This window comes from Trachemys scripta, chromosome 2 (assembly GCF_013100865.1).
Source record: "Trachemys scripta elegans isolate TJP31775 chromosome 2, CAS_Tse_1.0, whole genome shotgun sequence".
Lineage (NCBI taxonomy): Eukaryota > Metazoa > Chordata > Testudines > Emydidae > Trachemys > Trachemys scripta.
Genome location: NC_048299.1, coordinates 146,624,855 through 146,640,077, shown reverse-complemented (window position 1 = coordinate 146,640,077; position 15,223 = coordinate 146,624,855). Strand labels below are relative to the sequence as shown.

Below are 15,223 nucleotides of genomic sequence, written 5' to 3'. Positions count from 1 at the left end.
GAAATGTTTGATTTTTGTTCCAAACCAAAACAAATTTCAAACTCCTCCATGAAACAGAATGACCAACTCAAGTCTCTAGCATTCGTTCCCCCTCCGCACTAAAACAGCTACTGTTTCGGGAAACCAGGTTGCACCACCATCATCTGCCTACACATTTCAGTGTTGCAGCACAGATGGAATGAGCCAGGTGCTCTTCCAGCAACTTACACTGTCACTGAATTGGGGGCACCACTGGTCTGTACATGACATGTAGCAAACTCCCTTTACTCTTCCTCTTTGCTGCCCCATTGTCACAGGCAGACACAACCAATGAGCTCCTGGCGATGATCATCTGCTTTGTGTATGTAGATGTACCTTGCAGCGTCTCTCCGCAGGGCTCAGCGTGTTTACGGACACCGTGCAAGCCGTGGCTAGCTCCGTCCCTGCAACCAAGGGAAGGTCTCTCCCTGGAAATGGAAATTAAATGTCTGATTTTCAGATGTGCATGAGCAGCTCCCTTTGTCTTCAGTACCTCTGACAATCAAGCCCTAAATAACTTTCCCATGGTTACTCAGTGGGTCAGTGGCAAAAGAATAAAAGCCACGTCTCCTGACACCCAGCCCTGCATTTTAACTACTAGAGAGGCCATGCGTCTTCCCTCATAAATGTATTATTGTCATTAATTTTCATAAGCAAGCTAGTTTAACCCTTCTGTTCAGTGGAATTTAATCAATGGCGGGAGAGGGCAACTGGCACTGCCTTCTATTAAGGACTCTTTTATTGTCACTCAGATGTCAGAATCAGAGGAACACACCAAGGAAAAATACAGTCGCTTCAATGGTAAACTGCTGATGTGGGCTCGGAGGCTCTCTCCACTTTCCTGGAATTAATGTGGACAGCATCATAGATTCCAAGCCCAGGAGGGACCGTTCTGATCATCTCATCTGACCTACTGTATAAGAGGGGCCACAGAACTCCCTCAATGTAATTCGTAGAGCACATCATCCCACATTCTCCAGCAGGAGTTAAAAAGGTGCAGTGCAGAGGGGGAAATTCCTTTGATCCTGACTTCCCAATTAGCAGCTGTCCAAGGTCCTGCATCTGCTGGATCTTGGCAGGGGGAAAGACTCTGGATTGTATTGATATGAGAAAGGACATGGTGTGAACAACTAATCCACTGAGACAGGACAATGACAGAGCAAGTGTAGCAGAGGTGCAGAAGCTTCCAGGATAGGCATCTTTTTACACACCTGACATTGTTAATCTAACAGCAGCCCACAGGGGATACAAATCGCTGAAATTAGCCAAGAGTACCTGGGCATGCGCCTCTCAACACCTTCTAATGGCTCAGCAAGGAGCCTCCCCCTTTGATTTGCTCCTGAACAGATCACATGCACAACTCCGCCCTAGTTTCTGCCTGAAAGCGAATAGTGCGGCTAAACTGACGCATAGACTGAACCGCGCAAACATTGCCATTTTGTAATAGGCTTCAACACTTCATGGCCATGATGCTCGGTACACTGGTAGATCAAAGCTCAATAGCATAAAGATGGATTTTTTTTGTGATTCATTCTTTTTACTGAAGACAGATTTCTTTTAAAAACTGATTTCCTGGAACATGCCTGACAAGAGAGAGTTCTTTACATATTCACATTGACAGTTGTGAAACTCAACTGACTGCGTTCCTCCCTCAATAGGTCCAAGTTTAACGAGCTGGCTTGAGCTTTTCTCATTCAGATACTTCCTCCTTTTTATTCATGCCTCGCAAACGCCCTGACAAGAGGTATCCAATTCTTGTAATAGCAACTGACTGAATCAGGTTAGGAGAGTGAACACTTTTGAGTGCAATAGTAGTAAATTCTATAATCAAAAGTCCAGGCTGAAGAACCAGCATCCTGTATAGTTTAGAATACAATATTCAAAGTGGTGATTGGGGGGAGGAGGGTAGACATACCCTCTTAAAACCAAACCTCCAAAGAACCAAATGTGTGTGTGTGTGTGTGTGTGTATATATATATATATATATATATATATATATATAGTGTGTGTGTGTGTATATATATATATAGTGTGTGTGTGTGTGTGTGTGTATATACACACTCACACACACACACAGTACATATTGTGCAATTATTTGTATTTTAAACAACTTTGTTCTAAGGAATAGCTTGTCTAATAAAAACTGTCAACCACATACTCCTCTTTGTGTAGGCTAGGAAGCAGCATACTGGTCTGATTTCTGGCAGCTGTAATGCATCACCTCTGCTGTTTTCAAAAGCCATGCAAAAATAGTAGCGAAAATAGCACAAAAGCCCTGGAACAGCTATTTGGTCTATTCATACGCTGGTAGGGAGTAAAAAAGGAAAATAAACACATTCCCTTAGGATCTTAATATTAATCTGTTCATTGGTCCCTTAAATTGAATTAAACACACTGTGGTCTAGCGGACAGGGTACTGGACTGGGAACCAGAAGAGGGCCTCTGTTCCAAGCTCTCCTAATGACCTGCTCTGTGATCTATCTGTGTGCTTGTTTTCCTTCCCACCCTTTGCCTATCTTGTCTATTTAGAATGTAAGCCTACAGGCTGCCTCTATGTATTTGTAGAGCACATAGCATAGCAGAGCTCCAATCTCAACTGGAAGATTCAAGACATTGCTGTAAATACAGATTATAAATAAGCCACTGCTTCTCTTTGTGCAAGTTCCATATTTCTTGAAAAATGAGTACTACCAACAAACTGCCAAGTTGCATCTATGTCAGCGTTTATTTATACTGAAAGGCTTTAAAAATACAGAATAAAATAGCTTTATCTACTATTATTCACAACATCTGGTCCAAATATTACATATTTTTTAAATATTTAAACGTTTAATGAAGCCATGTTAGAAAAACAAAATACGAAAACTTCATAAAAGAATTACACGTCTCAAAAAATAAAAAAAACAAACAGAAAACCCTTGGTATGTAACAAAATAAAAATGTTTACAGCCAAAGTCAGTCACAAAAAAAAAAAAAAAAAAAAACAACTCATGGAAAAATATTTATCCCCACTGTCTAAGAACAGTCAATAGTTTGTTATGCCAAAGGTTGTTATAAACAGACAAAGTACAATAATTTGGACTGGCAGCAAGATGCAAAGATGTCACAATAAATGCCAGATAACACAGGAGGCAAGTCTAAATACATCTTTGATATTAATAAATACCGATGACAATGCACAGTCACAATCAAATTGTAACCTGACAGGAATGGTTTGGATGTTGCTAAATATGAATCCCGAACACTTAAAGCAGCCCAGCACTATGTTGTATAGAAGATTCATGGGTGGAAAGCTAAATACTGGCAAGCGTGTGGCCTCCTCCAGTATTATAAACAGCTATATAAAGAGGTGGACATGCAACATTTGTTCTCCCACGTCCAGGAAGGTTAACGTAAGCTTGAGCAAGAAGTCCTACAAAACATGCACCAAATGGGAAACAAACCACTGGAAGATTTTCTGGAGAGGAAAAAGTGATATTTTTTGGTTTGAGAAGGCCACTTACAAAAAATAAAGTTAGGCTGTGCTGGTCCATCAGGCATTTTTATTCAGATCTAAATTATGTTAGCACAAGCTGCTTTGGATTGTATGCAAACATCCAATGGCTAACTTAAACCATCAGATATTGGCTATTTGTAAACCACATGTGCCTGTAGTGCTGTTTATACCATAAGTGATATTAACCTAGTGAATATTTGGGACACTGTTTTGGTATGAAGGCATTGTCATAACGGATTGTTCTCACCTGACACCTCTTGCTGTATAAATAGTACCAAGGATTTCAATTTGTAAGTGTTGATTCTACTTTGCAAGTAATGATATTTCAGTAGGGAGGTGAACAATAAGAAACCCTTCAGTTTTCAGGAATAACAAACACGGGTAAATAAAGTATACACAACTACTATAGATTCGTCAATGAAGAAATTCTATCATCACATGACATTGTCATGACAATCATACCACTCCCTCCCAGGAAATCTGTGAAAATTATCCTGAGTGGAAATGTTATTTTTAATATATGGAAATAAAATACTGCAATATTCATGTACAGACCACGTTGCCATATTGAAAGTCAGTATTAAAAGGTGTAAAGCAAATCCCAAGTAGTAATGTTTTCCCCAATAGGTTACTGATCAAGCTAGTCAGTCGATACATCCTAATATGACATCAGTCATAGAGGTAAATTTGCTATGAAACGTAATTTTGAAGATGCATAATTTGTCAATGTTCTATTTAGAAAATTTGTTAGCAAGAGCTCTTAATTTAACCAAAAAGATCAATACAATAAAAGATTGGCTACAAAAGCCCCAAAGCTATTTTGCTTTGAATATAGTTATACACCTTTGATATGACAAAATGCTATTTTGCCATGAATATTTGCCATTCTATATTTAAATCTAGTTGAAACACCTCATCTTTTTCTAGTCCTTTTAGTAGGTGTTGTCTTCTTTATACACTATTGTCTGATTTATCAATTAGAAAGGCAATTACATATACAGCAAAAACATAGTATTGCAATAACAACCATATTTCTATTCCCATCTCCTCCACCAACTTACCCCTTTAAGTATAAACGTAAACAAGAAACTTTTAAAGTATCCAACTGTTTTTCAAAATTAGAGCAAAACTCTGCAACCTATCTGCCTGCAGCACCTCATGTGGTAAACTTTGCATCACCTGAAGTTAACAGCATTTCAACACCATTCTAACCAAAATTCAAATTTTAAGTGTTTTGTTTTCTCAGGGGTGTGGACTCTCCTACCATAAACAAGGGTATTAAAAATCTGCACTTAGTATTTGATTGGCAATTGTAGATTCCTCTCAGAAACAGACGCACAGAAGGAAGGGGGATTTCTCTTCCCAAGGCAAAACTGTGCACATGAGGTTTTTCCCCACTCTTATCTGAGATATACACAAAGAGACATCTAACATTCTGGGTGCTGCAGTTAACATCAGATGTTAAATGTACTACCAGTGATTTTGTTAAAACATTTTGCTATAAGCAGTGTTTCATCAGCTCTCTTCTGGTTGTCCTTGCAAAATTAAGGCTCAACTTTAACCATTAGCTTTCTTAAAAGAAGAGGATTCAAGAAGTCACCTCTCTCAGAAGTTAAATGTTTCAGGATTTTGGTTGCAAAATGGACTGCTTAACCACATTAAATACTAGTTTTCAAGGTGGCTAGAAAAGCAAAGCATGTCAGCTAAACATTGTGATCCTCCAGTATATATTTTGCTAAACTTCTCTCACCCAATCAATGGAATCAGTGTGGTAGGACCAGGAAATAATCTAACTATAAGTTTTTAGATTGAGGAGGCTCTGGCTTTCCATAATCCAATGTACTTTCTTCTGTCAAGAATGGTATTGTATCTCAGAAAAACAAATCCTCAGAATGATGGTTGAACTGTTATTTGATTCAAACTACCATGCAGCACCTAAAGACTATTTAAAGTGGTTGTTCTTTCAAACATGTTAAAGAGGCCATTTCTGTGTGTGCGTGCAGAAGCGCTTTACTTCATCCAAAGTAAGATCTTGTAGGAAAAAAATCTATTTAATTTTCAAGTCAGGATTTCCCATTGTGTTGTCTGCTACTGCATGATGTGTCACGCTAATACAAGAACGCACAAGCTGCCTGGCATTACAAGATTAACATGCAAGTTGTTCTGCCAGCAATCTTGTAAGGTAGCCAAATGGTTCCTAAAGTTGTTGTAAGATTTTAGTTTCTTTCCACTGCCTTACATTAACACACTCTTTTGGGAAAAGATGAGACAAGCCTCAAACATGACACTCGCTGCTGAGTCCACAGAACAACATGTACTATTAAAAGTCTGCTTTTAAGGAGTGGCATCATCTTTAATTCAAACTTTTGCCTCCTTGACCCCACATTTATGAATGAACCAGCTTTGGCATTTTACATGATTATAACCACCTCAAACAAATGGCTTTTCTTTTTTTAATTGAAACTCCCTCACATCTTTGGTTGCACATAAAATAAAAGGTGGAAAATTTAGAAGCTTAGTGTTACTGATCAGTGCTCTTGGCCAAATCCGTTCCTAAGGAGACGGGTAATTTCTATAACCCCTCATTGCCTGTAGAGCAAAATAGAAAATAGAAGAGCAGCTTTGCACTACAGGTAACATAACCTTGTCTATTACACAATAATTCTTCTAACTGGCTTTCAACAAAGTCCAATTAACACCACAACTGCAAACTACTGAAAGTTCCTGGGAGCAAGAACAAATACATGGTTTGTTATGGAAAAAGTTGTATAAAAATATGTTGCGTAAACAGCCATGACATACTGAAAACTAGATCAATGGACTCATTTTGACTTTGCACTATTCAATACTGATCCATTAAGCAATTTTCTTCCCCTCCCCCACCCCAGCCCTTCCATGCTTCAATAACAAAATTTACTGCTCTTGTCCAGTAGTCAACTTTGATAAATATATTAGTGAATTACAGTATCTACCTTTATTTTTTATCCAGAGATACAAAACGCAAGCATCGTAGAGCATACTGGCCTTAAGAGTACATTACACTACACTTCCCTGATGATCTCCACAGCTTAAAAATGCTTTTTTGGGCCACACTGAAACACTGACATCTAAAACTAACTTGCAATAGTAAGAACATTAAACATGAATAAAACCTTATAATTATGAATGCATGATGAGCATTAACATCCACATAACATCAGAGCTGAGGCTATTCCAGAAAAAAAATATCTGAATGGCACCATCACTGGGCCCAATACCCGTTAAAACCATCCAGTGGATGATGATGCCAAATGTAGTGTCTCTGCTATTTAAAAAATCCACTTGTAAAAACAAAGAGCTGCTTTGTTAGTCCCCAGAGGAGGGAAAAAAGGCAACATATACATAGGCCACTCTTACTCAAGCAGCGCTAGTCAGACAGAGATAGTCTGAACAGGATGAAGAAAATTAGGTACAAGTCAGAATAAGCAAATGCTGATATTTTGCCCTGTTGAGTTCTACATATATGGGGCTGCTTAGACAAATTCACATTTTCATTCAGGAAGAGTTTGTGATTAAGTGGATATATGCACTGTATTGTAATGATAAATGCTGTTGGGCTAAGAAAATGTAACAGTCTTGAAGTTAAATAGTTCGCTATCCAAGTAAAAATAAAGTTGACACTTCCCTTAAAGAGAACTTAGACTCAGGCACCAGTTAGGTGGCAAGCTGCCAGGTAGACAAGAGCAACATATCTAAAAGATATCGAAGTGATTCTTGCACAGTAGTAGATCACATGGGTCAATCAGTGCTTTTATCTGGCGTAATTTAGTAAGGAAACTGTTGTCTGGAAATCTCTGAATGCACTGTCGATGATTGGGAAGATATTCTAGTGATATAACCATTAGCCACAATAATATAATGTCTGAGTTACAGGTGGCTGTGTGGAAAAAATATGGAATGTATGAGCTATAATTGGAAAAAAATACAACTGACTTGATATTGGTGTCTGTGTTTTACAAGTGAATAAAATGGTATTTACTCATTTCACACACAGATTCAAATTTACTGGCACAACTAACTGCCAGCAGTGGAAGTGCTGAAAACACCAGCACCGATGATTTAAATAAAATAATCAGAGGATAAGATTTTCAAAAGCACCTAAGTAATTTAGGAGTCGAAGTTCCATTTTCAAAAATGAGTCAGGCACTTAGGGACCTAAACCTGTTCTGAAAATGGGACTCGGGCACTTAAATTTTACCCAGATCGGTAACCAATTAGGCAACCAGACACACTATATAGAGCCATCACCATCCACAACAGGAAAGCTTTTTTTTTTTTTAAATCTGTCTCAGCTCTGGTTCCAGAATTTAAATGCAGATATACAAAACATATATTTTAATGCTTCTTAATCAGCAAGAAACTGCAAATACATCTGTTACTACAACGAGATAATATAATTGCAACCAAGGCTATACAGTAGCCTCAGAGTCTTCGTCTGAACTCCTGCAGTTACTGCTTTTCCTGAAGCCTTTCCATGTGTAGCCCATGAAGGTGGGACTGATGGGCAAGAAGCTGAAGCACCTGTACTTTTTGATAAAGTTCATGCCAAAGGGCAAATCGTATGTTTCCATGCCCTCCAGGGACTTACTGCCTTTGCCCACGCCTTTCTTCCATTTCTGGATTCCTCTCTCCTCGGGGCTTCCTGAAGTTAAATAAAAAAAAATGGAGGGAGAAAACTCATTCTACTTCAAAGACATCATGTTCCACAAGCAGCCAATACAGGAAGACATATAGTATTCTCGGGAGGGAAAAACAGAACTTCACTGCAAAGGTAGAGCCTCTAGTACAGGGTTGCTCCTACACCACTAAGGGCTTGTCTACACTACCGGCCGGATCAACGGGCAGCGATCAATCCAGCAGGGGTCGATTTATTGTGTCTAGTATAGACGCAATAAATCGACCGCCGATCGCTCTAGTGTCAACTCCGGTACTCCACCTCAACGAGAAGCACAAGGGGAATCGACGGGAGAGTGTCTCCCATCGACACACCACAGTGAAGACACCGGGGTAAGTAGATCTAAGTACGTCGACTTCAGCTACGTCATTTACATAGCTGAAGTTGCATAAATTAGATTGATTCTCTTCCTCCCCCCTCCAGTGTAGACCAGCCCTATGTCAATGGCGACTTGATGGAAGTAGGATCAGGCCTTATATGATCTTCTACTAAGGAGGTGGCTTCAACAGTCTGTTCTTTTCCCTGGTTTCATTTCGGAATCATCAGTACATCTTTTAACTTACATTGCCCTTTCGGCATAGAGACGTTAAATGATTTGTCTAAGGCACCACAGCAAGTCAGTGAATTCAAGCCAAGAATTAAGCTCTGGTCTCCAGCATCCCAGTTCTGTGTTCTAATCTCCAAGCCATGCTGCCTCCCCAGTTAACAGTGAGAATACTCATTCAGAAAGGCAAGTGAAGCCATTTAAATTTCAAATACAACAAGTTGTCACAAAACTGACCTGGAATGGTGTTATCCAAAATAAAGGCCACACACCCGCCAACAAACATGGCTGTAGTGAGAAGAACGTTTAATACTTGATCGATGCCTGCTATTCCTAGAAAAAGAAAAAGAATTAGGTCAGGATTTGCAGTTTTTACATGTGAACACCCTATTTGGGGGCCTGATCTCATGTACCTTAACCAGGCAAAAGTCCCAGCGAGCTCAAGAGGAGCCTTGCTTGAATAAGCAAAGAGCAGAGGCGTAGGTCCTTGCAAACGGTTTACAGGAGCATCTGCCACTAATCTAATCTAGTATGTAGGACTGAGGGAAGTCTGTGCCTTACCTACTCATTTTAGAATCTACAGGTTTGGATTTAAATCAGTCAGGAAACTAACCCTAAAGGAATTCATTTCAGGTTGCTTAGAACACCGTTTTCTTTAATAAATATATAGGAGACACTTTTGTTAATGCAATGAAAAAACTACAAGATAAAAAAATGAGATTTTTTCAAATTTCAAAATGATGTTGACAAAACAGCCCAACTATTAATATCATTCCTTGGCATGGCAAGTAGTTTACAAGGTTCTTCATTAAGGATTACTCTATTATTGCTTTAAATTTACTTCTCCCTGCTTCCTTAAAACAAATCTCAGCCAAAATGAACAGCTAGATTGGCCTCTGAATCTGCTTTTGAAGCAGCATGATTAAAATTGAGTTTAGACTTGTATCTTTCACCAAAACAAATGGTTCTGGTTCAGGCACTTTCTTCAAAAGATTACATATCTGCGTCAATCCCAGTGGTGACAGAAATCAAAACAGCTTCTCCACGGTTTAGTTAAGAAATCAGTCATTAAGAAGTCTGAAATAAACTGAATTTTGAGGCGCTCTCTCACTAAAATACATCTGCAAGTGACAGAAGCACCAGAGTCTTGTCAAAGGTTAAAACAAATACCCACATTTCAAGATCAAGTTCAATGTTTTCCCCAGTGCTTTTAAAACCGTTTATAGATTAGCTCTAGCCTTCTAAATGCACCCTTTTCTCAACTCTTCTTCCACCCATCTAGCAATGGGTCCTCTCCAGGCCCTGCATCTCTCTCCAATGCCACCCACAGAAGATGAGGTGAGAAAGTCATCTCCACACCATCTGGAACAATCTTCTTGGGTCTCACCATCTCATCAGCTCTCTGTATTGGGAACATATCTGCTCCTTTACTTATGGCTCTAAGTCGAGGTCTACACCTACATACTTTTGTTAGCATAACTATGGTGGTCAGGGATGTGATTCCTGGCCAACATAGCTGTGCCAGCAAAAGCCCTAATTATTCTGGCAAATCTGCACATGGAATAAGCTATGCCAGGAAATGTGCAATTTTGCTCCGATAAGCTGCTTTCACACTAGGACTGCATTATTGGTACATTACACTTGAATATACCTATACTGGCAAAGTGATTCTACTGTAGGCAAGACCCTGATGTCTTTTTTTTAAATAAAGTATTTATCACTAGCCCTTGTTTCACTCGGTACAGCATTTTCACATGAATGAATCACAAGTTTGTACCTGTAACCAGTGGATTTTGTTTGAGATAACTTGGAAGGACAAGTCCGAAGAAGATGGAAAATCCAAGTACAAAGAGGTTACGCGAAGAGTTTAAATCTATGAACTGGAGGTTTGACAGACCCACAGCTGTAATCATTCCTAAACAAAAACAATCAAAAGTAAGAACTTTTAGACTCTCTCTCCTTTTTGTTCAATAATTTTGTTCAAAGGTTAGCTAACATCCACAGATACACACCACTGAGGTCAAAGGCTGTCAAACAATCAACTAGCATATGAAGAGAAGCAGAGAAATAGACACTTACCAAAGAGGGTGCAGAAGAGGGCTCCAAGCACTGGGTCAGGCAGGGATGCAAACAGTGCACTGAACTTCCCAACCATTCCAAGTAAGAGCATGAAGGCTGCACCATACTGAATAACCCTACGACTTCCAACCTACAAAGCACAATGGGAGAGGAATAAAGCAGAATACTTCAGAAAAATGCACATTTACACCAACTTTAATGTCTTACTTTTTATACTAGAAAAACAAACAAACAAACTATATTTTATTGTCTAATCCCTCTTGAAATTCTCTCCAAACAGAGCCCAGCAATCTCCTGTAGCCCTTCATGACATCACAAAGCAAAGTAACCCTGCACAACAATAGCTGCTCTGGCTGAGACAATATACATAAGGGAGACTCTGAATTCTCCAGGGAGAACACAGCACAATTCCGCCCCCCCCCCCCGCCAAACCTACACCCTACGGGATCATCAGAGGAACAAAAACAGCAGAGATCTCAATTTTAGGACCAGCTGCTTCAATTTTCCATTTAGATTTCCCCCCCACACTTTTCTTAAAATACTGGCTGCACAGTATTACAAATATCTCAAGTTTCACAGCTGGAACATAGTTGTACTTCAACTGTGACATAATATGGTTTGGTTTTGCTTAATATTTAGACTGTAAGCTGTTTTGAAACTACAGAACCATTAACCTTGCCCAGCATGGTTTCCTTGATGTAGTTTGGTCCCATCTACAAAAATTAAAATCAACCATGTAACACAAATTGTACCTGGGTGTCCCAAGATGATTATAACAAATGGGAACAAAACATAAACATTTGCATTGGCACCACATTAACACAGCCTTGCAGAAAAACATAGCACCAGGTAACAGCAACAGTGTGAATTTTTGCCTCACCTCCATTCACTTCAGACAGGTGTAATTTCCCTGCCTGAAATCATGTAACTCATTTTAAGTCATCTCTCTTTTAAGCAGCTACAGAATTTGTTACCTGCAGAATTTGGCTCAGCTAATATTGCAGGAACTTTAGTATTTCCATTTCCATAATGTTTTTATATTTTAATTATGCAACCTATAGTGTAGTATTACTCTACATTTTATGTTGTATTGTACATTTATACACAAGTATAATGTGTTTTGAACTAGAGAGAGACCTAGTGTACATACATACATATTTGTATGCACAGGACCCAATTCTGGTACGTTTGAAAATTTGTTCCCAGCATAACCTTTTAGAGGTTTTGAATTCAGCAATGTTAAGCTTCATACAGAACATAAGTAACAAAAATCACTCTTATGTGTGGCTGTTTCCAATGCTTGAGCCCTTAACTGAGCCAACTGGTATAACAGGGTGCTTCACCCAAAAAGGGACACTCAGCATAAGCAACAATTAGTTTCTCAAAGTGCTTGGGTACTAACAGGGTCAGACACAATCAGGAGCAGCTCATGCTGCAATTATGTATCATTTGAATTTAAAAAATAAACACATTATGCCTTTGTGGGTAGAGGAAAATATTTTCACAATGTTCTTCACTGCTTAATCATTCTCAATGTTACCTGCTATGTGGAAAGAGACCAATTGCAAAGATAAGCCAGGCTGGTCAACATTAGTTATTTAGTGGATTAGCAATGCAAACAACTCTGCAAAATATCTTGATTAAAAATATTTCCCTATTTGTATAGTATTAATTTCCCTCTGACTTGCTATCCCTTTCACATTACTGAATACTTTATGATAGAGCGTGAACACTGGGTAAGAACTGAATCACCACCACACCCACAGCCAGTAAAAAGGAAACTGACATGCAAACATTCAATCTTTAGGCATTAAACAAATGAAGTCTCAACTGGGATTTGAATCCCACTGAGAGTAGTGTGTTACTGAAAACATCTTATTCAGAACTGAATTAGATCTGAGTACACGTTCCCAGGCACTTAGACACAAACTGAACAAAAAAGGTTTTTATTTCAAAACCAGTGGAAACCACGTACAGCTAATTAGTATCATATAAAGCGACAAAGAGTCCTGTGGCAACTTGCAGACTAACAGACGTATTGGAGCATAAGCTTTCGTGGGTGAATACCCACTTTGTCGGATGCACGTAGTGGAAATCTCCAGAGGCAGGTATAAATAGACTGATTCTTGCCTGCATATTTATATCTGCCTCTGGAGATTTCCACTACCTGCATCCGACAAAGTGGGTATTCACCCACGAAAGCTTATGCTCCAATACATAGTCTATAAGGTGCCACAGGACTCTTTGTCGCTTTTTACAGATCCAGACTAACACGGCTACCCCTTTGACACTTAGTATCTTATTGACATTTAATATCCTTTCCATCATGAATGTTTGTAGTGCAAGATGCCTGAAGCTTTTGCCCTGTAGTCAGATGCACCACTCGATTCTCCTCACAGAGTGAAATTCACCTGAGCAGGGGTCTAACATAAGGCCTATGACCTATCCAAGTGCCACTTAAGCTCTCAAAATTGGACCTTAAACTGTGCATGAGCTTCGTGCTGCACTCTGCACAGGGGTATATTTTACACCCACAGATTTTACACTGGTATAGGCTCAAAGAACCCTATGCAATTTTAGTTCATAGAGTGCCAAATCACCTGCGCTAGTGTAGATGGGCATGCGCAAGAATAAAAAAGTTGACCAATTTCGGAGGGGCATGTTGTGTGCCCCCACCCCAGGGCAATTATTGGCGGGCATGCTCTTGCTTGCTCCCTCCCCTTATGCACCCCCGGAGTGTAGACCTGCCTGCAATTAGGTTTTTAACCCCATACCAAGTTTACATGCCACTTTGGACCTTTGCCTTATGCTAACTCCCATGAGAATTAGGCAGTAGAAATTGAGATGATTTGGTCAAAGTAAACCTTTTATAATTAAACATCTTTTTATAAATATTTACACTAATTTTTTCCTATGGAATTTCCTTCAATAATAAAAAGGAGAAGAGAGATACAGTCAGCAGATGGCGCTGTTAGAATTTCTATTCTCAGCCAAAGCAAATACACTTGTGTTTAGTGGAGAAAAAAAAAAAATGGATAGAGATGCTCCAGAATGGTTATGTGTATGTATGTAAGAAAATGAAGCCATCCCTCTGTACTGCCCAAAGAGTTTGAAAATTAGATCTTGAATTTAACTAAAACAATTTAATACAATTGTTGTAAATGAAATATATATTGTGATTTGTCATCACAGAGCCAGTAGATGCTGTGTACATCTTCTATTTTCATTTGCTAGAAGAAGCTGGATCTTATTTCTGAGTTCAAACACCACAATCACTTATGCCAAATATTTGACAAAAATATGCACATCTATAACAAATGGTTACTCTTAGTAATTGGATATCCTTAACAATATTAATAATGGAGGTTGAACAAATCAGTATGTATTCTAAGGTCCCAAATCAGGAAATTACTAAAGCATGTGCCTACTTAAGCATGTGAACCGTACCCATTAATTCTAATAATAGAATCATAGACGATTAGGTTTGGAAGAGACCTCAGGAAGTCATCTAGTCCAACCCCCTGCTCAAAGCTGGTCCAACACCAACTAAATCATCCCAGCCAGGGCTTTGTCAAGCCAGCCTTTAAAAACCTCCAAGAATGGAGAATCCATCACCTCCCCAGGTAACCCATTACAGTGCTTCACCACCACCCTCCTAGCGAAATAGTTTTTCCTAATATGCAACCTAGACCTCCTCCACTGCAACTTGAGACCATTGCTCCTTGTTCTGTCATCTGCCACCACTGAGAACAGCCGAGCTCCATCTTCTTTGGAACCCCATTCAGGTAGTTGAAGGCTGCTATCAAATCCCCCCTCACTCTTCTCTTCTGCGGACTAAATAAGCCCAGCTCCCTCATCCTCTCCTCGTAAGTCATGTGCCCCAGCCCCCTAATCATTTGTCGCCCTCTGCTGGACTCTCTCCAATTTGTCCACATCCTTTCTGTAGCGGGGGGCCCACTAACAGGACGACTTATCTACTTAAAGTTAGGCATATGCCGACATACTTTGCTGAACAAGCCTAAAGCACAGGGCATTTTCAAAATACACATAGAAATATAGCATCCAAAGCATTTTAGGTGCTTTAAAAACTAATAAAAAGCCGAGGCCAAATGCCAGGTGTCTACTTAATTTAAACCTACAATGGGGTTTTTAACCTCTGATGTAGCTACATCAAGGAAACAGCACCAGGGCAAACTCCCAGTATAGGTGTGCTGCACAGTAGGGGATTTCACTAGTGTTGCTAAACAGGTGGCTAAACAACCCTCCCTTCCCTTCCCCCCAAGTGTAGACAAGACCTTAAGGTTTGCATTGTATTACGCTGTGTGTAAAATGTTCAGTCATTGTTATGAATTACCTCACAGCAAGGATACAT

The 15,223-nt window shown here is 39.4% G+C and overlaps 1 protein-coding gene across 4 annotated transcripts in view; it reads right to left on the bottom strand.

Annotated features, from left to right (window-relative positions):
- Positions 1 to 2,731: 2,731 nt before the first annotated feature.
- The window catches only part of SLC23A2 (solute carrier family 23 member 2), a 128,746-nt gene continuing 116,254 nt past the window's right edge, over positions 2,732 to 15,223 (bottom strand). For all 4 annotated transcript variants that reach the window (XM_034761790.1, XM_034761788.1, XM_034761789.1 and 1 more), the window contains 4 exons: positions 10,852 to 10,981; positions 10,550 to 10,687; positions 9,010 to 9,105; positions 2,732 to 8,195 (listed from right to left, as the gene is read on the bottom strand). In XM_034761790.1, coding sequence (XP_034617681.1) covers positions 7,963 to 8,195; positions 9,010 to 9,105; positions 10,550 to 10,687; positions 10,852 to 10,981 — 597 coding nt within the window. In that variant the 3' untranslated portion in view covers positions 2,732 to 7,962. The remainder of the gene's footprint in view (positions 8,196 to 9,009; positions 9,106 to 10,549; positions 10,688 to 10,851; positions 10,982 to 15,223) is intronic.